Below are 27,207 nucleotides of genomic sequence, written 5' to 3' on the forward strand. Positions count from 1 at the left end.
TAACAGTGTATCTGGAAAAGCTAGGACCAGCACTTAGAAACAGATTCAAGGACCTAATCATAATTTTCCTTGCTTTATTTGAAGTTGTTGAAGTCTTGTATAACACTGTGGGTCCTGGCTCTGAAAATGCTTTTGATCAGGTACAGCAATTTAGGAAGGATATAGTCCACCAACTTTAGTGAAAAGCACTATTTTTGGCTGCAGAACCAGAGAGGCACTCATAATTCACAGAGTGTTTGGTGCAGCCACCTTTTATTTTATCTTTTTGTGTTATAAATGCTATCTGTAAATTATTTGTACGTAAGCAAAAATAATGCAGCAACAGTACAAAAGAGCAGCTGTACAAAATAAACAAGGTAACTTGCAGGAAAGGTGCAAAAGTAGGTAGAAGTTGCAATTCTGATGTCCCTGCTAGGCATTATTAAAAAGAAGTTTGTCTGAGTGGCTTTATATAAAAGCTGCTAAAACACCATTTTACTGAAGTTCTCCTTCCTTTCCCTATACCTGGCTCAAAATATAAAGTTCACAGAATCACAGAATATGCTGCGCTGGAAGGGACCCAGAAGGATTGTCAAGTCTAATTCCCTGTTTTGCACAGGACCATCCCTAAGAGTTACACCATGTGCCATAAAATTGCAGTATAACTCTTTTTTCCATTGTTCATGGGGTCTCTGAGATTGTTATGTTGGAAACAATGAAAAACCCCTCTAACAACAGAGTTAGAAGCCAACTGTTTCACCATTTTGCAGACAGCATCCAAGGTATCAGAAGACTAAAAACTATGTATTTATAAAAAGTCTTCTCTAAGGCAAATTTAGGAGAAAGATAGCAAAAAGCCATTCTAAGGAAGTAGTTTTTACACATTCTGAAAATCAAGCTGATGAATCAAGCTTGCAAATGCAAACAAACCTCAACTGGGTTTATTTAAGCTTCCAAGCAGACAGACACATGCAGGTGCATCCGCCTTTGGAGGAACAACAAACCAGAGATTACTACTATTTGCATATGGCAGTGCCTTGAGGTTCAGTCAAGGATCAGATGCCCACTGTGGGAACTGCTGTCTGGACATGCAGCAGGAGGTGGCCCGTTCCTCCCAACATTTGTGATTTATTGGCCCAAACTTGCAGCAGATGCTGAGGCAGTGAATGGTGAACATGATGCTTGCTCAGCACTGCTCATTCCTGGGCCTGGGTTATGCTCCACAGCAAGGTCAAGTCAGGGAATAAGGTAAAGTGAGATGGTTGTATATAAAACAGAGATGGAGTATATTAAGATGAGGAATTTTTATGCCCATTTAAGTATTGCCCTTGAAATGGAAAGGAACACTTATTTTGAGCTGTGGAGGGCTGAACGGCCAAGAGGCACTTAGTGAAATCCTGTATGGGGATAAGGGATCTGTGCAGGCTTTTTGAGCTCCTGTCAGCTCAGACCCTCTGTGGTAAAGTGAACCCTAAGGCACCTTTAGGACCACACCCACTACTCCCTCTCCTTACATGGTGTTTCACACCCAGTATATTTTCCCCTCTTTCTCAGCTTCCCTTTTTGTCTCTTGTCTAACTAATTCCAAGCATGACCAGCTTTGGAATTAATTTAGCTGCATGATATCATCACCATGACAGGCTCAGCCAGCTTGAGCTGCTGCAGCCCAGTGTGAAGGAGAAGGGGTGGGAGGAGAGGAGTGTGTGCTGGCCAGATGTCCTCCTGGAATGGAGAGGGACACCAGGGCCGGGGCTTTGGATACTTGTGTGTCCTGAGCCTCTCTCTTGTATACAAGTGCAGCAGGTGAATAAAGCAAAACAGGAGTGTTTCTCCCTGTTCTTCTTACTTTCTTTTGCTTTGCTCATCCAAAGAACAGGGATAATCTTCCAATCTGCAGCTAAGCCTCCTTGACTTCACACTGTTGTCTTTCTCTGCAAGGATATCTGGCACCACCTTGAAGGTTGGCTAAGAAAAGAGGTTTGCTTTTCTGCTTCTTTTAACAGTCCTTCAGCTAAAGCAAAAGGAGCACTCAAACTCTTCAATATGGGGCCATGTAAATGCCTCAGTGAAATTAAAGTACTCCAGATTATCACAATGAAAAGTATTATCTTTCAGGTTGTCCTTCCTTATGCTTTACTTGCTGATATTAGTTGAAGATTAGAGAAGGTTGAATGTCCTTTTCAAACTCCATCTGTGCTAAATCTGTATAGCTTCATATTCAAGCTCTTCACAGCATTTTTGCTATTAAAAGTGCTACAAAGAATCAAGTCAAATTAAGGACAACATATCTCAGCAACTCTATGTGACTCGCAGCGAGAGACAGGGCTCTCACATGCTCCTCCAAAACATTTCAGAAATGACACTCATTAGTACAGTCAGCACTAAACTATGTTGGGCATTATCTGAGGCTGAGGTAGTGTGTGAGTGTAGGTGCAGACACAGACAAGACAGAAAATAGAGGATGTAAATGCCTCAAATTCCTGATCACTGCAGGGCCCTCCTCACCAACAAGAATTTTCAGTGCTGCTAGATTCCCTGTTTTCCTTTCCAGTTGGGTGTGGCATTCCTAATTTCCTATATTTAACCACTTCTGCCCAGCAGCTGCTGCCTTTTCCCCAGGAGCTGGTCAGCTGCATGGATTCTAAGAAAAGTGTTTAGTGTCCAACAGGTGCTGGATCTGGACTTGCATCATTCAGTGCCAAATGGCTGCGAGCTGCTACCCAGCTCTCTAGGCCAGGCACTTGCAGTGCCACTTTGATTTACAACTCTCTGGTTTGGGTGGGCAATTCAACAAAACTGAACAAGTTCCCAAACAGAAAATGCTTAATCTGCTGGTGATGATCTGGAGTTTTCTCCCAGTTTTTTTGGCACAGCACAGCTGTGTATTTCCATCTTTCACTACAGGTGAGAGATTTCAGAGAGGAAGGATACTGTGGCCCTTGGTATGCACTGGAATGTAAGGCAAGTGATCCTTGGACTTTCCTAAGAGATGTTTCGCACAAGGTTACCCATGACTGCAGAAGATGGGACACAAAACCCCAGGAGGTCCCTTCTAGCCTTGCACCTCTAAATCCCACTGCCATCCAAAGAAATAAATAAGAATAGTAACTCAGCAGCTTTTCAGCTTTCTCCAAAAGAAACAATACCTGGCTTTGTATCCTTCTCTCCTATTCTTCCTGGTTTGACTGGATCCATATTTATATAGTCATATATTTTAACATATATACAGTCTTTTAATGAAGACTCTGTCCTTCAGCCTATTTCTGGCATCTGCATGATGCTTCCCACAGAGCCACCAGCTGCTTCCCCAGCTGCTTTAAACCATACATACTTGGGGCCACTAGAGCTATGGTCCTCCCAGCCATTCCCAGGATCCACTACAGGAAGGCAGTCGTTTTGAGTGCCTGCTGGTTTCTGAGATGCTACCTAAAGATGAAAAGAAACCGTGTTTGTATATAAGGGTCATTTTTATGAAGGTAAGTGAATGAGCACAGGTGGCTCAGAAGAAACTGAGGCCAGATAGTGGCAGTTCCACCAGGGATTCCTGGAAGGTAAATTAGGGAAAAGGAATTCCAAGTAAGATGAACTATTTTTTCATTATAAAGCAAGCTAACAATAAAGCACAGCCATAGGAAGGCATATGTTTGAACAATTTGGAGCAGGCAAGATTCTCAGCACAAATCAGTGAAGGTTCATTGCTTTCATTACATCACTGATGGTTTACACCAACTGAAGAGCTGCCCACTGTGCATAATTTCTCAGGACTGGGGTACAAAACCCATTAGGTTACATGCTCTTTTAATTGCTAATGAAACTGCAATCAAGACTACTTCCAAAGGGATTTCAAAATTATCTGGTTCCCTTTTCAACACAGAAAAGGAGAAAGGAGCTGGACTCTTCTACCACCACCAAGGAAAGTTTTAATAGCACTAGGAGGTAGACTGCAACAGATACTACACTGCCAAACACAGCAATGATTTAACATAGGAGAAATGTTAATAATTCTATAATTCTTTGAAGTAGAAGTCTACCATCATTTAATAAGGAGGTTATGTTATTGTACATACTGACTGCAGCTCCTTCTACATTGCTATAGATAGCTACTGTACTTAAAGTGGACATTAATGCAAATTTACAGTGAAACGCTGGCTGAATTACATATCACATCCCCATGAGACTATAATGAACTCCCCATAATTAATATTATTAATCATGGGCCTAGCACAGAGGGCACATATCATGCATTTCATGTCAAAGGTTCTTATTAATAAACATTCCCATTTTCCCAGATGGTGAGAGCTAGCAGCCTGCCAGAACTCCCTCTATCATTCAAACCTCTCCCAGATTTATAACCCATAATAGAGCTCAGCTCTGTGCAGGTATCTCTGTCCTCAGACTTGGGGTGGTCAGCACTTTGTGGGAGTCACCAGGCAACCTGCATGATGCTTCAAAGATGTTTTCACTGAAACAATTCCACAATAAATCTGCATGGGGTCAATGGGGCTCGAGAAGTGACCTCTACAACCCCATGCAGCGAGACATGAAATGCTGGGGATCTGCTCAAATGCTGCAGAAAAAGGAAGTTCAAAACAGAGGTTTCACTTTGATTTTAACTCTGGCTGATACGCAGGGGTCTGTGCAGTAAGTCAGCAGCCCAAAGCTATCATGTCATCACAGCCATACTCATTTCTGAGATGCAGTTTTGCTGCAACAGATAACTTTTAAACTGCTTCTATCAAAATCTTTCAATGCCAAGAACTGAAAAAGCTCCAGATTCTTTTCTCCCAGCTGCCTGTAGTTTCCATCAGAGGTGAACAATATTTTTCATGTAAAGCTTTTTGTACTTTATCTTTCTTCTGGCTTCCTCTTTACTTTTCAACGGTGATGTGATGTCAAATAATAAAAATGTCACTAAATTCCATGTTCTCTTATGAAAAATCATAGTAACTTCTGCTAAAGATAGCTCTGCACTCTGAATCATTGACAAGATAATAGTTTCATTAATGGGTACTTTGGGACCCTATAGTTATGTATCTATCTGCATGCATTCCTAAGTTACTACGGCCTATGTCAATCCCTCCTTGAGGAGCTTGGCATCTACGGAATCCAGAACAGCTCTGTGCATCAACTTATACAAATTCTATAGCACAATTCTATTTCTTTTACCATGAAGTTATTATTCCAGTGTGCTCATACTATCATTCTCAATTCTTCTTCCTTTTCCTAAGACAGTGTGCTTTCCCCCCTTGTTCCAACCTGATCTTTATTTCCTGAAAGTCTCTTTGAGTGAAAACCACCAGTGGGGTCATCACGGATGTGTCTGGTCATGGTGGCTGCATCCAGCTCAAAGTCGACACAGATAACAACACAACAGCCAAGGGCTCGTCTGAGTAGTGCACACACCTAACCACAGTGTTGAACAATGTCTGACTCAAGGAAAATTTGGGAGAAGTTAACATGTGTGGTTGGTATGCAAATATGACTATGAGTCAATTATCATGCTCCATAAATAGTGGAAAGCCCAGGGCCTACTGAGCTCCCCTGCTTGGCAGCAGGCTGCACACCAGGATCTCCCCTTGGGTAGGGACACCTCTCAAGGTTACTCCTCAAAATGGAAAGATTTCTTGCCACAAGAGGTTCTTAGTAAGTGATTAATAGCATGCTAAACTTCAAAATCTTAGCTACATGATACAAAGAATTGGTTGCACACAGATAATTCTTAAAGACATAAAATGCTGGGACTAAGGCTGGATCCAGCAGCACCTAAACTCCTTTCTGAAAAGGAGTTTAGAATGCAAGCGAGTCCTTTCTGATCCTCATGACTGAAGGACAGGGTCTCCCTCACAATTTTGTCTGACCCTGTCCTCTCTACAGTAAATAATCAAGTGTATCTTGTCACCAGATTTGGTTTAACCACTGCTGTGTTTACTGTCAAACTTTCTAAAATCACTGTTTTATATCAACAAACATATTGGTGCTCAATCTTATGAGTGAAGCTTGTCACTCATCTACAAGAAGTCACTCTAAGTATCTTTGTAACAGTACAATTGCATCAATGCTGAGGAGCTGGGCTCTTCTCACTACACAAATGCAATTAATTTAAAACTTCTAGAAGACAGATCCTAACAGCCCTTCTCAATACTTGAATACCAGAGATGGAAGAAGTATCTTTTTTTCAGCGCAGTCAAGGAAAGATCAGCCTGCCTCTTAACTAAGCTGCAATAAACAAACCAACAGTTTCATTTCTGAGCCTGTTTTGTGTCTGCTATCCATATTTAAGATGCTATTTTTTCACAAGCTGAGAAAGGAAGGCTGGCCTTGCTTCCCAATCCCAATTTTAAATGAAGAGGAGTCTGCTGCTGAGAAACAGGAGAGCTCTGATCTCACACCAGCTCTATCTGAGGAATCTGTGACGGTTGTTAACTGCTGGGACTCCTGCATCAGTGCTGAAAATTATCTGGCAGGATAAAAAAGCAGCCAGGACTAAGGAAGTACAGTCAGCCAGGCTCAGACTTCATCTCAGGCATGCATTTGCTCACGGTGTTAAAAATGGCAGCAACCCAACACGTGGCGAGCTGAACTGCCTCCCTAAGGGCCACTGCTGACAGCTGCTGTCACCCTCCTCAAGCACAAACCTCCTGGCCAGCACCTGCCTGCCTCCTCCTGCTGACCAATGCAGTTTGCTTCAGAGTTTTTGGGGCTATTTGCAGAGTTTCAAGAGTTCAAACTGACCATTTGCTCTACTCTCTGAAATCCTTCCAAGAAGCCAACTGGGAGAACAACCTAAAATCTGCCAGAATATACTGAGAGTTTTCTAATCTGTCCTGCAACTCCCAAAATGCCTCTCTGAAATAAAAACCTGTTTATAGGGAGAAAAAAAAAAAAAAAAGAAATCCAATGTTGGCAAAGGGAAGTGTGAGAAAAGGGAGGGAGAGAGGGAAGTGGATGAAGACAAGCTGTCTTTTAGAAAGTACAACTGTTATTCGCTTTTTCTGTCTTCCTTTATCCTGTCCTGTGGGCATGTGGGCTAATTACCATGACTTGTTCATGCCTGCTGCTGTATTACATGGGATTTATTACACAGAAGTCTTTGCTGGGAATTCTGTCTGTGTGGGAAGTAGTTGGATTAAAAAAAAAGCAAACAAAAGTCAGAACTTTCAAAATCTAACTTTTCTTACTGTACTAGCATCTAGCGCCAGCTGCACAAGTCAATGAAAATTAACCTTCCCCCCTACCCCTTGGATATCCAGTAAACTCAGATTTGATCCGGATGTTCTGATTTCCACGGAGCTAAAATGCAATCAAATGCTTGATTTTGGGGGATAGATTTGCTTAAATTGTATTAATTCACAAGGATAAACACAATTAGTAGAGCTCATTAGCTTGCAAAATGTAATTTATTTTCTTGAATATACCCATTTCCTTGGATGAAGAGCTCCATTAGGTTTATTATATTTGCAAAGCTTATATAAAAATCCAAACCATGGCAACAAAGAGAAAATTGTTACTACACAGTCACAGCAGTCACTTTTCCATGTTAAATAAGTTTGACATTTATTTATATTTAAATGAGAATATCTACCACTATCAAGACCAGGATATGGGGCAAGTTCTTATACAGAATATAATTAAAACTAATTCAAGCAACAAATGTGGCCTGAAATTAAAATAGCCCCCCAACTTCTTTAACTGAAAAATGATTCAGTGTTCTCTCTCAAAACCCCTGTTTGCAATTGCTTAATTATCATAAGCAGCAATAGTAAAGGGACGCTGGCCATTTACAGGCTCATCAGATGGGTCTGCATTTAGGCACGTCTGCTCTGCTTAGTGCTGTGCTTTAATTTTGCTGTGATATAAAGGCTAGAGAGTGGAGAAAATGAATACATGGCAAAGTACCTGTCATTACTTGTATCATATTACTGAGGTATTCTACGTGCACAATACGAAGGCGGCTGGTCCAATTTTCACACTGTTATCATTTTTGATATTATACTGTCTAAAAGCAGTGACACACAAAAGAAATGCTTTTATCATTCTCAGTGCAAGGATGATACTAATTACATCATCTGTCATCATTATACAGCTAAACAAAACTTTTCTTTCATAGGAAACTGCCATTTAGCAAATTAACGGGTAATGACCCATAATATACAGAAGATTGAAATTTGGGAATTACACTCACATTAGTTTGTTTTCTGCTTTCCCCTCAATTTTAGTCCCTGATACATCATGAAAAGGAAGAGAGATGGAGAATTTCTTCAACTATTTAATTTGCCAATAGCCCTGTTGTCCTTTTGGAAACTGATGCAGGATCATCTCTGTCCATATCAGTGAATAGTTTCGTTCTACTTAATGATACAGACAGTCTGCCAAGCCAGTAAAAGCCAGATGTTAGTACAGTGATGCACAGAAACCTGCTGCTGAGGCCAGATTTTCAAAATCAGACATGAAACGATGAGCCTATATTTGCTGCCAGATAGTGGATGGATGCTTGGAAATCAGGTCCTGGGATGTGAGCTGCCTCCTGAAGCCCAACCAGGTCACGTAAGATGATGGCACAGAGGAGGTACCTGAGGTGTCCCACAAGGAGCCCCACAGTAAGGCCAGGTAGGGTGAACATCCCTCCAAGAGCCCTCCTGCTGCCTGGACTCTGCTTCGAGCCTGGTCTAACACTGCAGTGAGCTGTGTCTGGGGAATGTTCAAGTGCCACTACTGAAACAGAGATCTGCAGGGATTACAAGAGGCACAAACCATTGTGGATGAATCCTTAGTGCAAACTCCCATGCTTCTGGGAAAGAAGAAGAATAAAGAGACTTTATTTTTGATTGTGTCTGATCATGCTATGTTCTTTACATAGAAGCGAATACAGATTTTAGGTGTCAGGTACTTACTACTAAGACAATGTAGCAAATCCATCAAAATCCAGGGAAGTACATTTTAGACAGATCTTTGCTCAACCTGAACTTCTGTGGCCCAGATCAGTTATTTTCTTTCATCGTGTACCAGCTACAATGTGGGGAAAATAAAAAGGGAAATTCCACAGTGAATTAAGAATAAAAATAATGGCAAAGACTAGTGAATTTTATATGAACCAGCCACATCAGTGGAAGATTCAGTCACCAGTAGGTGCTTCAGATACAGTAAGAGCAATTAAGTACTTGGCCTTCCATTCCCATTGTCCACATCAGGGTGTTTAGGACTTTTCTCTTGCCCATAAAATGATTTCCTGACTTAAGTGAAATTCTGAACTGAATGTATCTGTAAAGTAAGAGGAGTTCTCAGTTCCAATTTATCATTGTTAAAGTGGATTAAAGGATTTTTTATTAGTAACACTTAGAGCTCACTTGTTCATGCACTTGGAGACTTCTACCAGAGGAAACCTTCCCCAGCAGACAGCCAGGTCAAATCAAAAGCTGAAAATGAGCGTGTGATGAGCACATTACACAGGCTGATGAGGACTGTGATGAGCTGGGAATTAGTGAGGAAGCCTTTGAGGAAAGACTGAGCGCTGGTGGAAACCCGAACACGGCTCTTGTCCTTTTCTGAGTCACTGCTGAACGAAAAGCTTAAGCCCCCTGCAGGACACCGCACTACTGCAATGATGGCTCCTCAATGAGGTATGTAAGCCTCTCTCTCAGCATTAACCCTCTTAGCAAGCCTCGGTATTTTAAACAGTAAAAGACAGCACTGGAAATTGTGTGAGATACAGTGCAAGTAGAAGTTCAACAAATCCTGAATCAAAACTGTTGACAATATATGCCCAAATTGGCTTTAGTGGGGCTAATGAAATGATGCTTGGTAAATGACTCGATGTATCACATTCACAAGTAGCTCTCCACAGGCATAAGAGGAAAGCCATATTGATCACAAAAAGGGGCTTGATGTGTTTGTTTACTCCATCCAATAGGCAAATACTGTATTAATTTTAGGTAATTTGAACCAACATTATCAAAATGATCTCTTAATACAAAGACAGTAAAATAATTTAATAAAAATTGTACTTTGTTATAATGCCAGCTCCTCTGACAGAGGAGCTATGTTCATGCTGAGCTGTCCATCTGCTGAGACTCTTGACCCTATCCATGAAATTTAAAACAGGATTGATGAATCCAAGTTGTTAAAGTGGATAAGTACCTACATCCCATTTATGGAAAACTAGTTAGTGCAGTAAAGAACCAAGAGTGATTCAACTGGGCAACCAGAGGAGCCCAGAGCAGCTGTTCCCACACTAGGCCCTGGTGACCTCCAACAGGTTCTGGGATAGCCAAGATCCCTCAGCCAGCCAGAACCTGTGGGAAAGCTCTGTTCTCCCAGCACTCAGCAACCACGTCAGATGTAGGAACACATCTAGGATCTACATGGCCCCAGCTGCCTGTCCTTTAATGACTGAGTGACATTCTCACTTTCTAAATTTAAGCAAGGGAAGGAATCTTAACAGACCTGATTGCTGGTTAGGGCTTTTATAATCAAGACTTCAGTTTTGAATAGAAATTATTTATCATTCTCATTTATTAACCATGTAATAACAATCCAAGACGTTATCACTGCCTTTTCTTTATTACAACGTCTTTTTTAACATATTCTGTTTTCCATTTAAGGTTTTAAGTAAATCTCTCATAATCTGGTTTTGGGACATCAATTCAAGATTCAAGGGAGGTTCCTTGAACTCTCCTGGTCCTCAGTTCCTGGCTGACAATTACCAACCCAGCCAAACACTTTTCTCCTTCCAAACTTGAAATAATAATTTCAGTGTCTTTGCACAGGTCCAGACTATGCAATTATAAGCTAGATCCAGTCTGGATAATTATAAATTATATCTTTTAAATCACCTATTTCACTTGGAGGAAATATAAGTACCCCTTTTTCTGGGGTACCTGGTTGTCCCACTCCACTCCAGGGCTGGCTACCTCCTAAGCCAGTGAGAAATTATATTAAACTCCCAACATTCTCAAGGCATTTGAATGGGTAGAAATGAGACAATGTTACCAACCCAATACATGTAAAAGGACTTAGCATTTTTTAAATACGTCCCTTCTCTCATTAAAACATATTTTGATATTTAAAATTTGTCTTCTATATATGTTAAAACATTATTTCTTGATAGTTATATAGATCTTCAGTACATAAACAGCCCTTCTCTACTTTCTTTACAACACAAAAAGAAGGCTCCAGTCTCAGGAAATACCAAAACTTACTGAAATACTGAATTTGACACCTCAACATCCACAAATTTGGACAAAAATATATGATAAAATAATTTCCTGGTTTTAGTAAAATTCTTGGTTGAGTTTACCCTTAAAGCCAAGAGGTGCTGTCAGCACCACTTTATCTCACCAAAAGTGAGTGAATTAAGGCAGCCCTGACTGATAACATTGAGACTCACTGCACAGGGGTTAACCATATGGCAGTTTTGAGAGAAAGAAAAAAAAATAAAGTAATGATGGCTTATCCAAAGACATGAGGGCAGCTCCAGCAAAGGGTTGCTGAATTCATTAAACTTCTCAAGGAAGAAATTCTTATTGGTGTAGGCTTTTCACAGATAGGCTCTTGTTGAAATGCAGTGAATTTCTGCTTGTGAGCAGATTTGACTGTCCTTGAACAGCTGATCCTTGGACAAGATGTCAAATTTGCTTGTACTGTTCCAGCAAGTAACATACAATGAAGAGTTCATTATTCTGGAGCTAAAGGAATATGAGCCAATGATCTTGATACATTTCTACAAATAAAAGAGAGGCTCATGTATTTCTTTGGAGTGTGATGGTTCTTTACATATGGATGATTAAATATCTGCATCTGTCTAAACCTGAAATCACTTGAGAGATTCCTGCAGGAGGTACCTGCTATCCATCTAGAAAAAATTCTTCTAAAATGCTCCAAAAAGGGCTTCTCTATGTAGATGCTCAACAGGGCTTCCAAATCAGAGCTCTAACCATCCTACAGAAGAACAAACAAAACCCTCAAAGAAAAGGGTTGTTCTTAAAATGGCATAGTATGCCCATGATAAGAGAATATCTAGAAGAAAAACATCTTAACACAGCAAATTCAGCCATCTAGAGAATCCACATCTGTAACAAAGTTCACATAGCATGCTGGAAAGGGCAAAGAGCAGAATCTTCTATTTCCAAGGTTAAAGGCAATGGAAATCTACTACCACTGCTCCTCCTTCTGTTTTCCACAGGATGGTAGTGTTTTGTGCAAAATGATCCTTGGTTAAATGGAACCACAGCTTAGGGATGCAAGGAATATTTTTCTCTTCCTTCGCAAGGAAAAGGTCACACAGAGGAGCTGGGTTTTATATTGGATTTGGATACTCTATAAATCAGTAAGACTGAAAAGGAGTGTCAGCTCACATTTGCTCTTAAGATTTCTTTTATTTTATCTGAATTTGTTGGTTTTTGTTCCATCTTCCTCACCCTCACCCAAATACTTCCATGTGCAGGCTGATGAGCAAAGCACATTTTGTCTCCCTTTGAAACCTCAGAGGAATCACCAATAAAAAACCATAATGTTCTCTTTAATCCTACATTCTTTTTTATTTATTTTGAGTAATGCCAATGAGCAAAACTGTGCAAAATATAATGCACAAAGTCTTGAGGCAAACCCTCCATTCTGTTCTAAGTACTGCATAGTCATATGGTGCAAACTTGACTAAGCATCTTGGCACTTCCTCTAGGCAAATGCTTCTGACTTAAACAGGCCTGGTCAAGTATTTCTCTTGAACTTACAGACTTTTTTTGCAGCCCAGAGATTTTTCCAGTACAGCAGTATGTACATAAACACTTAATGCTGTAATTTTCTGAATTTATTAGGACAAAAATTTCAGGCTGCTTTTATTTGCACATCTAGATGGTGGAAGTTTTGTCTATGAGTAATCATCTCTGCAAGCTTATCTACCCTCTTCCTCCTGATGATTTCATCCCCGATGATATTTTTCAGAAGATTCGAGGCGTTAGGTAATCCTATATTATTACTGTTGTTATTACTGACCATGACTCAAAGCCCGCCTCACTGTGGGACAGTGGAGCTTATCATTAGCAATTGCAAGGCACAGTACAGTAAGGAAAGTCACTGTTTGGAAATGTTTGCATTTCATAAATTTGTTCAGATTTTTTTAATTTAACATGTGACAGAATTATTCTCATTTTGAATGCAGTGAGACAGAAATTATTCTTTTTCATTCAGAATTTAGACACTGCTCCATGGAGGACTGCTGATTTGAAAAAAAGCATTTCCACTTTCTTGTAAGGAAACCAAAACTCATTTGCAATTTAATAAATCTGCTTCTCTGGAGATCTCCAGAGGTCACAGAATAGCCCATTTTGGGAACATTTATGTACATACATAAATGCACAGTCTGCTGCTGGATTGACCTAGCTTTTTGAGTTTGGACTGAGCGTGAAGTCCCCATTCTCTGCTGACACTGTAGCAGCTATAACTTGACTGTCCACGTTTTAAGTCATGATATCAAAAAAAGTGGAATTCTGCTGCTGTGAAGAAGAAGAAATCTTAGTGGGAAATTTTGGGAAAAGCCAAACTTATGGAGCAAACTAAATGCTCAGGAAAGGTAGCTTTCAAGGGCCTCCAGGCACAGAAGGACAGAGTGAAAGGGAACTGGTATGTTTCCTGTTGCACCCTAAGGGATGGATGCAGACAAGGTTGCACCTCAGTATGTGTCAAGAGTTGAATGAGACAGATGACCAAGTGAAGACAAGGTCAGAGAAACCAGATATGAAACATGCGTTCTGAAAGGAGAATGGCAACTCTGCAAGTATTTTGACAATTAATAACTTCTAGAACATCCAAATGCAGTTCCAGCTAACTGCAATGGATTGCTGGACAGTATTTGGAAGGATGAATACATGGATGGATGGATATATGTACGGATAGGCAGCCTGCCTGAAAATTTGGTCTGTATTTATAAAAAGTTGCCACTTATGCATTCTGTGCCAGAAGAGATCCTAGATTTTGGTTATCATCCAGCCCCTGAGAGATTTTGCACCTTGTGAATACAGTGTTGTGTGGACGGGAGAGAAAATAGTAATTCAACAGAACTCTGCCGCCTCTCAGACTTATGTTGAATGCATTTGATGGCCACTGTCATGGACAAAACTATATTTGGTACAAAACCACATTCTAAGCAAACTTAAAACTAGAGAGTGGGAAGGAATTCAAGACAACTTGAAATGTATCACTGTCTAATTAACTAAGTGGATCTGCAAACGATGACATAATATCGTGCAACAGTAAAATGAAACTTCTTCAGCTCTGTATTTGCAACACATAAACTACAGCTGCAAATCTGACATTTATTTAAAAATCAGATGTACAAAAAATAGCAGCAGGGACCAGATTACTTTTAAAAGCAGGTTCAGGGAGTTTTGACTCACTTCATCAACGCCCCAATTTTTATTTTTATTTTTTATGATAACCCACATAAAACATTGGTGGTGCTGAGTGAGAAGATCCTCCTCCAGTTGAAATGCGAAATCTCAAGCCACTGACATACTGAGAGATGTCAATCAAAAGATAATTCAATCATCTTTTTTATGCTGTATGTTTAGCAAGGCAATGTTCTAGGACGATTACAAGTCCTCTTTGACTCTTCAGTGCAGTTAATCTCTGTCTGTCATGACTTGACCGACAGTGACATTAAAAGGACAGGAATTACGAAAAAAACCCTGCTTGGACCACAGAAAGGGGAAATGTATTTCATTTTCACTCAAGTGATGGCTTAGATACTCTCATCAACTTCTCAGTCCTGTTAAGACTATTTTAATCAAAGAAGATGGTAACAAATACTGATAAAAATTTGATTTTAGAGGACCTGTTTGCTTTAAGTTTATTACTGTGCATGAACAAGCTAAAACATGAGCCAGCAGCATGCTCTTGCAGCTAAGAAAGCCAGGGGTATTCTGGGCTGGCTGAATTAGGCCAAATATTGCTATGAGATCATAGGAGGTGGCCCTGCTCTTCTACTCAGCACTGGTGAGGCCTCACTTCAAGTGGCACGTCTAGTTCTGGGCTCCTCAATACAAGAGAGACATACTTGGAGAGTACAGCAAAAGACCATGAAGATGATGAAGGGACTGGAGAACCTCTCCTAGGAGTAGAGGTTGAGACAGCTGGGGCTGCTCAGTCTGGAAAAGAGAAGGGGGCTCAGCAGGATCTCATCAATATATATAAATTGAAATTACATAATTGTTTATAAATTGCACCTGAAGGGAGGGTGCAAAAAGGCTGGAGCCATGTTTCTTTCATGATCCTCACTTGTGAGAACCAGAGACAGTGGGCACAAACTGAAACACAGAAAGCTCCCTCTGAACATGAGGAAATGTTTCCTCAGTGGGGGTCACTGATACTTGCTCAGGGGCTTTGTGCAGTCTCCATCCTTGCAGCTATTCAGAAGTCATGTGGATGTGGTCCTGGGCAAACAGCTCTAAATGGCTGTGTTCGGCAAGGGAGCTGGACCAAACAACCTCCAGAGGCCCCTTTCAACCTCAACCATTCTGTGATTCTGTGAACTCCTATGCATCAATACCAAGCCGGGCTTACAAATGACCACTACTCATCAGTGCCTTGGTACCACTTAGGCCATCCCAGGAAATCACCGCTGTTTTAAGGAAAACACAGTAAGAGACATGCACAATGCTAACACTTCCATGCTAACCTCACTCTGCTACAAACAACTGGAGAGAATGCAGTAGATTGTAGATTTCCTTCTCTACAACTATGTGGATACATATCCATATATATGTATATACACATACACATGCCCCCCATACAATTTTATATATAATTTTATACCTATAATTTTAATATTCTATCTCTCTACCTTTCTAGACAAAAGGGAGGTTTTCCTAAGGTTACACAGGCCATGTATTCTGGTGCAAGGCAGAGAATGGAAAAGAATCTTTCTAGAGTCTTTATCACACAATATCTTTTAAGTACTGTTAGTAGAATAACAAATGCTAGGTTACGTGAAGAATTTAAACACTCTCCACCCCCCAGCATTCATGTCTGGAAGTAGGTGCACTCACAGAAATGCAGGTCAAGCTGAAATCCCTTTGAAAATTCAGCCTTTTCTGAAGAAAAAGTTGACAGTTATTGACAAAATGTTGTACTCTGCCTTGTTACTATTCATGATTAAGGAAAGTAAATATTGTCTGAGGCCTAATGAGAATTCCAATGCAATAAAGTCAAGTGTGAAAGGTGCAATCAATAAGTGATGATGCAACAGTATTCCTTTGTAGTTTTGTTATTGTTTAGTTCATGCTATTTGCTGATGCTTGAAAATGAAGTGTTAAGAAATTAGTGTTACAAGGATTAACATTCAGATTTTATTTCTGATATTGTTATGTTTCTACAGTCATTACACTCTGAACATTAATTAGCATCTGCTTTCTTTTCCCACTAGTTAAGGACTGCAAACCAAAGAATTATAGAACACAAATACTATGGAAACGAACATCAGTATTTTCCATTAACATCCACAAATTAAACCCCATGATGTCCATGGTTAATTTTACACTGCAGGAGTAAGTACTGCAATAAAGTACTATATTTTCCTCATTTTTTGTGCTAGAAACTATGCTTCAAAGTATATCAAATTTATGAAGGGAGTGTATTTCCAAATGTGTAATAGAGCCCAAGCTGGAATGTTTATGTTCTACATGATATCATAGGTATCCACCAAGGACTCAGTTTTGGATTTACAAGTCTTGAATATCAGGAAGCATATTGCTCCAGGAGACAGACAAGGACTACATCTCAGTTACTCAGTTTCTGCAAGGAAACCAATCTCTTCCAGTCCTTCATCAGACTGATTAATTCCTCTCTGTTTAGCTCAGCTGGATTGGCAGGCACATTGACACTGGTCTCTGCCACTGTGCCATAGCACAGGACACTGGTACCTTGTGTCAGAAATTGAAGGGATCATTTTCTGTCTTCCCTGCAGGCACATTGTACAAGTGACAATTTGTGCTGGCCACATCATGTAGCCTAAAGATCCTGAAAATCTGTTTGAATATTCTTTGCAACTCTGTATTTTCTGAAGAAGCCACGTAAAAATTTGGCTATGAGAACTTCAGTGGATTTTCACCGAATACATTTACAATTAACATCTTTATTAACATCTTTATGTTTCTGAATATTCTGCTGTATCAATTGCTCTGGCACTTTAGCTTATAGAGAAAGATTTGGGACACAGATGGAAAACAAGGGCTGATTCTGCCCTAAAATAGTTGGTTACATATCTGTGTTAAGGTGTCATGGATTTTGAAGTCAGCTATGAGTATTTGGCATTAATCCTTTCCAAAGGGAAACTACAGGTCAAAGCAGACGCCTCCCAAAACTCCCGTTCATTGTGTATGGTAAAAGACCCCATGCATTTCACAAGGCAGCTCTACAGTTCTTCACACATTGCTAAGAGCAATAATTACTTTGAAATTTTATTTCTCTTGTAATGTAACAACTTTACAAATTCACTAACTAAATAGATCATGTAGTTAACTTTAACTCCTGTTTAAAGAACATAACCTATTCTGACCAAGATGATTCTCTAATCTATGCACAATTTCTCTAACAAATAGTTTCAATGGAATTAGGTAAAAATTAGCTGTAACACTGGAGAATAACATATCTATTTTATATCATAGTTCTTGTTATCAAAATGCATTTTTTGTAAAGCCATGGAAATGACTCTTTCATTCACGTGAGATCTCTTGACCTATTGCAAATAAGACAGCAGTGCCTTTAACTTTTGGCAACTTATTTGTTTATGGGTATTTAGAAACAGCTGAGGAAGAAACCTAGTTCTGCATGAACACAGTATAAAATGGCCCATACACATACACAGCCAAAAGGAAAGATAAATATGGGAAATAAAACATGATGTTTCAAATCAGCTCCCTAAGAAAATCTAAAAATATAAGAAACCCTATCATATTAACCAGAAAGAACTGTTCTTTCACTTAAGGAATAGTTGGGCAATTATTCAAACCTGGACAAGACTGGATTGTCAAGTGAAATAATAATTCAGAGTTCCACAGGATAATGAGATAGATCTCAAGGCCATTAGCAGTGGCCCTTATTATAATACTGACCAAGGTTCCCCAAGAAAGAGAGAGAATATTTAAATGAAACTTGTAGGGAACTAGTTTGAACTTGTATATTTGAACAGCTTAATACTGTCTCCTAGTTTCCATTCATTATTGGAGAGAAAGGTATCTACCATGTAAGACTGTGAAATCAGTCAGTCTTTCGAGACTGAAATCCCTGAGGGCAGAAACTAAAACATAAAATAATTGGATAATCAAGCCACATTGAAACTCCTGGAGCTTATATTAAGAATCTTATTCTAGTGAGATTTTAAGGTCTGGTTCAGCATCCAGTTGTCTCCTCTTTCCTCATTGTTTCTCTCTCATTCAACACAAACAAATCCAACATATATCTTCTCTGACTTCAGGTGTGTCATGAAGAATTACAGCTTTATATGTAAGGGCTTTCTAGGTTGGAAACAGAGGAAGGGATTACTTTACCTCTATAAAATAGGTCCTGCTTATGAGACATTTGTATATGCATGCTTCATTCTGTTCTGTTTGTTTGCTTTTAACCACTATGGGAATAACTCAATAGCTGGTGGTCACAGAGAAGCTCTCCAATCCCTGGAAAAAACAGTTGTCTAGCCTGCAGTTTGCGAGGTACAATATGGTTAATGTGTCAGCAATTATCATGGATTAGAAATACTGCTTATTTTAGTATTCTCCTTCTGATCCTTCTCCAAAGTACAGGAATTTCCAAATACAGGAGTAGATCTAGGTCTGGCATGCCTGGTATCCTCCAGTGAGGAACTCTGCTCTGCACCTTAATGAACATCTCCTAGGCTGACTGGTCTCTGGGGCGCTCGGACTATTAGGCCAGACCGGGGTTTACAGCAGGTTAAGCAAAAAGGCTGACTAAGAATTTGTAAATCAAATATTAAAGACTGATTAAATATTTTACGATCTTTTTACTTGGGCTTTGATTTGAAGTTTACTTCATCTGCTTAGCCAGAGATCTGCTGAAGGTTAATTGATGGAGGAAGAGTAAATAACAGCTCATGCTGCTGGCCCTAAGCATGCGAGGCATTTAGGAGTATTCCTAACCTCTAGTGTGCAGTCACTGACATGCTCATTTGTCTCACTAGGTTAGTGTCACTAGGGCTCAGATAGGTGATCAAATTACTGCCCTGAAAGTGGTTTAAGCTTATGTGTTTTCCCTTGTATTGTATATTTGCACATGTCTCCAGTGACACCAAGTAATCCCTTAAATTGCGTTAATTTGATCATGCATCTGAGTACCCAGTGCAGAAAATTGGGATAGGTGGCTATGGAAAGTGGAGATGATGTCTCTTAGAAAACAAATAGTTCCTATGGAGGAGAGAGACATCCAGCAGAACTCAGTCTACCAGGATAGAGTATAAATCTCTCCCCCTTTCTTTCTCCTTCTACAAAATCAATGGTTTGTAACTTATAATCATGACTTGACAAATTGCTTTTGTGGACTTTGAGCTTTTTTCTTTTTTTTTAAAGGGAAAGAATTAACAATACCCTTATAATTGTTGGTTAATTTTTGGCTATCCAACTGGGCCAGTGTCATTTAAGGCCCATCTAGAGAGCTCAAAGAAAAATTCAGAGGCTCATTATCCAGCAAGAGCTCTCACCATAGAGGTTTAGAGTTGGAAACTTAAAAGCAGTCTGAATATCTGGTTTTACAAAAGTACTGCTGAGATTCTCTGAGCTCCTTTTCAAGGGAACTTTGGTAAGGGTTTACACATACCAAAGTACAATTTATGTAAAGAGGTGGAAGAGTTATTGGACTAATCATTTTTAATAGAGATTCCTTGTCTTTAATTCAGAGCTACACAACAGAACTTAATAGCTTGTGGCAAATAAATAATTTACACATGGATTGTGTCTGAATAGAAATGCATACATAAAATATCACAGACTTAATGAAGGTGCTGTTTTTTTACAAAATCAATTTAATTGATTTTGCTGATAGGTCTGCATTAATATTTTTGGAAGCTCCATTTTGCTTCACCTGTACACGTGGCCCAATCGTGATTCGTAAGGGAGGAAGGGAAAACTCTCCAAATGCAATTAGAAACTTGGAACACAGAGAGCGTTGGTAGTTTTGAAGTGTCTGGGGTAAGACACTCGGAAATAACACTCCACTGTGACCTGGTAGAGGGGCTCATTTACAAAGTACTCCTCAGAAAAGGTCAGAACGCTCATGACTATTCAGTCATGTTTTGCAGCATCTGAGCCCAGTGAAGATGGTAATGAAGAGTTTTCCCCTTAACGCTGAACATGTTGGGCTGTTGAGCTGCAGTCAGCTTTGACTTATGTTTGGCCTGAGCTCCTATCAGAGCGGGGAGAAGACAAGGGCTGGAGAAGGAGGTCGTTGTGGCAGATGCACAACTGCAGCCAGGAGAACAGTGGTTGGATGGAAACATAACATGGGGTGTATTTCACAGGGAGAGGCATGGGATGATGGCTGCTTTACCCTTGGGAACACCAGCTTATCTGATGGGCCTGAAACTGTTTTTCACTGCTTTTCGCCCACAGCCTGTCGTATCTCCTGCTAACACGTTGCTTTTTGTCGTCAGTAACTCACAGAAGCTCTGCATTTTAGAAAAGCGCGTAGGCAGCTGCCGTAGCCGGCGGGCCCACAGAGAGCGGCCGGGACACCAAGGGTCAGCCGCCGCCCGCCCCCGCTGCGCGCCTGAGGGGGCCAAGCTGGCCTGCCTTACCTTTGGGGTGCCAGGGGTCCGTGAACTCGTACTTCCCCACGCCGATCGTCCGCAGCATCTGCACCCCGTTGGTGTTGTCCGGGCCGCCCGCCACGGCTGCGTTGGGGGGCAGCGGGGCGGCTGCCTGCCCGTTGGTGGCGGGCACGTTGCTGGGCAGGGCCGCCGAGGGCAGGGCCGGCGGTGGCGGCGGCAGCATGGGGCAGGCCAGGTGGCCATTGCCCACCGCGCCGGGGCCTGGGTGGGCCACTGGGCCCACGCCGCTCATGGAGGACATGCTGAGGGGCTGGCTGTTGGTGTACAAGGGCTGGCTCTGGAGGTTGACCACCATGTTGCTGAGGGGCTGGGAGGGCTGCGGCTGGAGCTGGTAGTGGCCTGGCATCAGCGGGAGCTGGGGGGTGACGTGCGGCGGGAGGGAGGGTGTGACGCCGATGACGGGGGCCTGGACGTTGGCGGCTGGGCTGAAGGTGGGTGGCTGTGTCATCCCGTAGGAGTGCGTGATGAGGGCGGGCTGGCTGCCCGCTGCCACCGTGGTGACCCAGGGCACTGCACCTGCGGCACGAAGGAAGGCCGGCAATGGCGGCGGGCTTGGCATGGGGGAGAACAGACATCAACACCCTCATCCTTCCCCTCCCGCACCCGTGGACAGCACCGACACGGCCTGCTGCACTACACCTAATGCAGTTTGGGATCTGGAGCCCTTCCCAAGCAGTAAGTGCATAAAATTGCTGCAGCAATGTGAGCACAATTGTTAAAATACTCATCAGGTGACATGCGGCATGTTTGCGGTTTTATGTATTTTGCACTTTATGCAGCTTAAGCACACGCTTCCAAGAAAATTAACCTCGTTCCCTGCTGTGCTTTCACGGCTCCCTGACAAACACTCTGTGTGTATAATAATGGTGCTCCAGCCACTACAAAGACATTGTAATTAGGCGTCTGGCATAGTAGCACAATGTATGATATGTGTCTGGAAGCTGGAAATCATTTCAGGTAGTTCTGGACATAAAAGAAGTCTTAAAGTATTACAGAGTGCCTTTCCCTCCAGTGAAGGCAGAAAAGGATAAAAAAAAACCCACTCTAATGAACTTGCAGCATCTTAATACATTTGTATCAGCCCCAGCACAGAAGAAACTTGAGGGGTCTTTACAATGAGGGAAAACCCCTGCTAAAGAATAAAGAAAGGGCTCACAATGAAGTCTAATTTACAGAGGTAAATGGAGATAGTGCATTGAATTTGCTTTGAACGATTTTCCATGGTAGAATTACAAATAAGATTAGAGACATACCTGGGTTTTCATTCTCCCTCATCTGTTTAGATGGAGGCTCATCAGTGTCCCAGGGCGTGGACTGATTGATGGGTGTCTGTCCCCACCTGACGCTTGTTGCAAGTCCTTGAGGCTGATTTTCAGTCTTGGAAATGCAAGGTGTCTACCAGAGAAAAAGAAAAATACAGAATAAAAATTTTTTGTCTATTGGGATTAATTATGGTTCCTCATAACTAGTAGCTTGCTTGTTTGTTACAGTCCAAGAGGATATGCTAAGATCTTTAAATATCATTCATTTGGGGGTTGGACTACATGATCTCCAATAATTCTGTGATTTTGTGATTCTGTGATTGTCCTCCTGGCTTGCATGAGATGTCTGTATGGAAATACAATATATTTGAAAAAAAAAAAAAGCCTCTGGAAAATTAATAGATCTACCTTAAAAAATCCACAACAAACTAGTATTTTCAGAAATAAGTCACTTCATTTGCCATAAAAATAAAAAAAAACCCAACAAACAACAACCCAGATATGGTAATATCTAGTCAGTGGCAGCTACATAAAATGGAACAATCTTCTGTTTGCTCAATTTCTTCCAAAAATAGCGAGTTTTGTTTAGCAGGAGGTAGAACAAGAGAGACTTATTTACAACTGTAGGACAAATTACTGTAGAACAGTAAAGAGAAGTCTTCGCATTTACTGTCTGTCAACCCTTGAAATTGAATGCCAATAAAAAAAAGCATAACATCACTGGCTGCTAAAGTGGGTATGTTGGCAGGTCTTCAGAGAGGTTAAAATAACTGTAAAGAAGGGGAAGGATTTGGGCTGAATAATCATCAAAGCAGACATGATCTGAAAGAGATCTCTTGATGAAGAAACTATCACATGGATTTAAATGCTACACCAGACCCCTGCTGCAATTTCAGGGGGCCTTCCCAAACAATCACGCCTTTGCTGAAGGAAAGGCTTCTAGAAAACAAGGGTGCTCCAACAGGTCTCATTTATTTAAGTCTGCTGTGTATTTCATTGCTGGAAGATTAAAAGTTTTTTGTTTTGTTTTGTTTTTACTGGTGTCAGAACCTCTAAACCAAGCAAACGGAACCAGCTGCCTATTGCTGAATGAGTATTGAGGAGTGAAGCCATAAAGAACAGGAGACCAGTCTGAGTGATTGCTTGTTTGCCTCGCATCTGGGAAGTAATTTAGCTCAGAGATGGGGGTACAGCAGCTCCATAAATGCCCTGGGTCACACTGTACCAATGAAATCTCTGTCAACACCAGCAGCCTGTTCACCCATCACCAGTACCTCAATCAACCCATGAAAGGAAGTTATTAGCAAACCCATTTATGCCCTCCGCAAATACATGCACACCTTCCCCAAGCCAATCTGTCATTCTTCCTCTCTGCAAACCCACCAGAGGCACCTGCTTCCTCCTGCTCGCCCTCCTTCCCCACCAGCACCCGCCCTGCTCCAGTGTTCCCCCCTTCAGCCAAGAGCCTCTGATCTCTCCTGACACCCACTCCCTTTTCTACCTGAGCTTTATCCTCTGCGGGCTCCTGGACTCAGGAGTTGTGTGTGCAAACCTCAATAAATGGCCAAGGTTTTGCTGTGCTGCCCTCTTTGCTCCCTAAAGCCACAATGGGAATATTTCCCCCACTAGACATGCTATACTTTGTTAAATGCAGAGGTTCACAGGGAAATGTGATTTTAATATATATTTTCCTGAAATTTTTTTTTCAAAACTCATCAATTTATTATTTTCCACAGTTTAGGGGTTATGTTTTTTGGTTTTTTGATGTAATTTCTCTGGATTTTTTTCTATTTTATTTGCACTAAGGACAATGATAATCTGGTTTTAGATTCACATTTACTTCTGTCCCCACCATTCTGACTACCTCTATAACTTTTGCAATTGAAATAAAAATGAGTCAGAAAAGACATAAAGAGAGGACATGCAGACAGTCAAGAGCTTTAAGAGCTCTGGTCTATTCATGGTGAAGAAAGGGCAGGAGAGGAAGAAATAAGTCTCGGTTTTGAAATGCTTTCTATTTATAAATTGTCCTGAGAAATGATTAATATGAATACCTTTAGCTTTTACATTGTACAAGGTCTTTGACACAAGAGGATATAACACTGCTGGTGGTTTACCAGTTCATTTTAGCAGTATCCCTTTGGGTCTAGCTAAACTGTTTAACAGCAGCCAAAGCACTCTGCAGTAGAAAAATAAATAAATAAATATATACATAAATAAATAAAAACCCACCACCATTCTCTGCCTATATATCAGCTAAAATACGCCCCTCAGAAATACCAATATTTATTCCAAAGCAAAGCTTTAAAAAATGTACATGCACTATAGAGAAATGGGCATTTTTATAAACCAAAAGGAGGATTCATGACTCAAATCACACCCTGTGTGTTCCACGTGTGGCATCGGTGTGTTGCATTTCTTTGTTGTATCAAGTGGGTCTTACCAGTGGGTTTGAAATATACACTTGTCATTAATGTGAGGCATTGTCAAGACAGGCAGCATCTTGTTTAACTTTGTTACATTCCCAAGCTGCTTTAAAACTGTGTTGATACAAAATAAGAAAAAAAAAATTCCTCTACCTTAAATAATATAGAATGACACACATGCTACAATTTTAAAAGAACCTGTATGTTTTGTCCAGAATGGGTAAAGAAGGAAGTACAGTTCTGCTAAATCCTACAAAAGATCCAGTTGCTTATTTTGGAACTTGTTTTCCAAAAACCCTAGAGCACCACACCAGACAAAACATGTGAAAGTGATAAAGTCTGCAGCCAAATCTAGATCTAAATTCCATACTTTGAGCATTAAAAAAGAGGAAGGAGGTTATCAGGTTTGCCATCAATAAATGCTTCTCCTTCACTTTCACTAAATGACTGCTTTTATTTTATTTTATTAAACATGCTCACAAACCCTGCTTCTTAGAGGCTCAGTGGATTTAAACATACAAATCCAGTAAGTTGCTTTCAAACTGTACTCCTGAACTTGTGTTCGTTTGATCAGAAAGTGCTAAGATCAGTTGGTATGAAATCACAACACACATCCATGAAACACAGACAGTAATGGCGGTGGAAAGAGAGAAACAGCTCACTGAACTTCCTTTTAAAATGTATACATACTTCTGGTCTCTGATCTAATTTCTGCTTTATTTTTCTTAATACATGAAGGGTTACATTACAAGTGCTGTATGTCTCTGATCTGACTGCAGCAATTACCCATTTGCGTCTCTGGAAAGTGAAATTATTTCCAGCGTTATCAAACAAAGAAACTTTCTGTCCATTCGCTCAGGCCCACGACAGTGCTCTATTTGATGCTTTTAATGTACAACACAAATGACCAAAAAATGGTCTGTATTATGCTAGTTGTGCAGGGGGAAGAGCTGTGTTCCATTAGTGATCCACAGACTTCACAGAAACTAATTGTACTATGTTACACTTTTATCTTTAGCTTTCATGTCAGATGCTTGTTTGAATTAAACATGGAACACATGAAAAAAGGAAATGCATTACAAAATCTACTGGGTATACATCTCCGCCAAAAGTCTATTTACATGAAAAGACCAAAAGGTTTCTAAAAGGTCTGTTAAAACCTGGCTAGTCAACAGCAGCATTGGCGAGTTAATTGCCTGAAATTCCTGGCAAACTACAAAGACTACTTAAGGAATCATCAGCATCTTTCTAGCACCTGTAAAATGTTCAATTTGTGCTCTTTGTCATGGATAGAGTACCCCAAAATAAAATCTCAGGATTTTTTCCCTCTTTAGTTGAAGCCCCCATTAAGAACCAATAAAAATGTTCAGCTGAAGTCTGCATTTCACCACCTGCCACTTTGAACTCCAGAAGGGAGCAGTCTCCCAGTTTTAAGGAAATTAACTGCAATACAGATGTACAGGCAGAAGAGAGCAAGACAGAACAATTCTGGAATTACATGAGACTAACACAGACAAGTTGCCAGACTGTCAATTTTTTGCAGCTCAAGCAGTCATAAACCATGGCCCATAGGCAACAGTAATTGTTGTACAGCTGGTCGACTGAACCTTATTATATTAAAACATTAAAACCTTCAGATTCATGAGGCTTTTCAGAATATCTACAAGAAAGTTCATGAGTTCACAGCCATCAGATGATGTTAAAGATTGGGAATTAGTGATTTGGTCTATACAGCATCATGGCTGTATACGGCTACTCTTAGGTGTTAAGGAAGCATAGCTACAACTAAGTCTGACTTTAAGCCCTAAGCTTTACAAATCTGTAATGAAGTAAGATCTAAACGTCTAGTAAGACCTTTTTTACATCAGTAGAAACAAAAAATCTATTGTACTACTAAGAACATCAAAGAGTATGCTAATGGGCTTAAAGAACTCAACATAATAAACACAAAAATCCAACAACAAAAATTCCAGTAGAATCTTCCCCAGGTTCAACACCACCAAGCACCTCCTGGAAAGGACTTACAAACACATTTTAGCAAATTCCCCAGAGCTTGTGGAACCATTTACATACATCCTGCTAGGGCTCAGAGTGTTAAGTCCTATTCTAACAGTTTCGTGAGCAAAACCAAACTAATCTGGAAAGAGAGATACTATTTGTGATTCCCAGCAATCAAAACTGTTTTAATAAGGCCTTGATTTAAAGTGATGGATGAGAAGTAGAGAATCTCTGTTCCAATTTTCCAAAAAAGACTGGGAATGGCAGCTTAATACCAAGGTAACATATCCAATATGCAACCCAGTTTATTTTTCTTCCCATTGAAACTAAAAAGGTTGAGGAGCATGCATGCACAGAGGCAAACATTCCCTCCCACAGATTCAGGTTTCATGGCCTGTCATGGGTAAAAGCAACTTCAGTTTAATGAGGGAACTCCTTTTAAAGCTGTTCTCTATGCCTCTAACTGGTAATGACTGGTGGCCCTGGTTGGGTTTGAAGTCTGAATGTGTCTGATGCACTAAAAAGTTCAGTGGTCTCTGCATCAAAGAGTTTATGGTCTAATTTGTAGTTCACACTGTTAAATATTGCATGAATCAGGTATTATTTGTAGGTGTGCATGCAAAATCTGACCATACAGGGATAAATCTTTATATGGAGCAAATTCCTACATGGCGCTGGACAGGACCCAAGTATATTTCTGAGTTTAGTCCACGGCCAA

The 27,207-nt window shown here is 40.6% G+C and overlaps 1 protein-coding gene across 4 annotated transcripts in view; it reads right to left on the reverse strand.

Annotated features, from left to right (window-relative positions):
• KLHL29 (kelch like family member 29) overlaps nt 1–27,207 on the reverse strand; it is a 388,622-nt gene that overhangs the window by 116,501 nt on the left and 244,914 nt on the right. For all 4 annotated transcript variants that reach the window (XM_074538031.1, XM_014265655.3, XM_005485101.4 and 1 more), the window contains 2 exons: nt 22,057–22,198; nt 20,771–21,319 (listed from right to left, as the gene is read on the reverse strand). In XM_074538031.1, the coding sequence (XP_074394132.1) occupies nt 20,771–21,319; nt 22,057–22,198 (691 nt within the window). The remainder of the gene's footprint in view (nt 1–20,770; nt 21,320–22,056; nt 22,199–27,207) is intronic.

The sequence above is a fragment of the Zonotrichia albicollis genome, chromosome 3, assembly GCF_047830755.1.
Source record: "Zonotrichia albicollis isolate bZonAlb1 chromosome 3, bZonAlb1.hap1, whole genome shotgun sequence".
Classification (NCBI taxonomy): domain Eukaryota; kingdom Metazoa; phylum Chordata; class Aves; order Passeriformes; family Passerellidae; genus Zonotrichia; species Zonotrichia albicollis.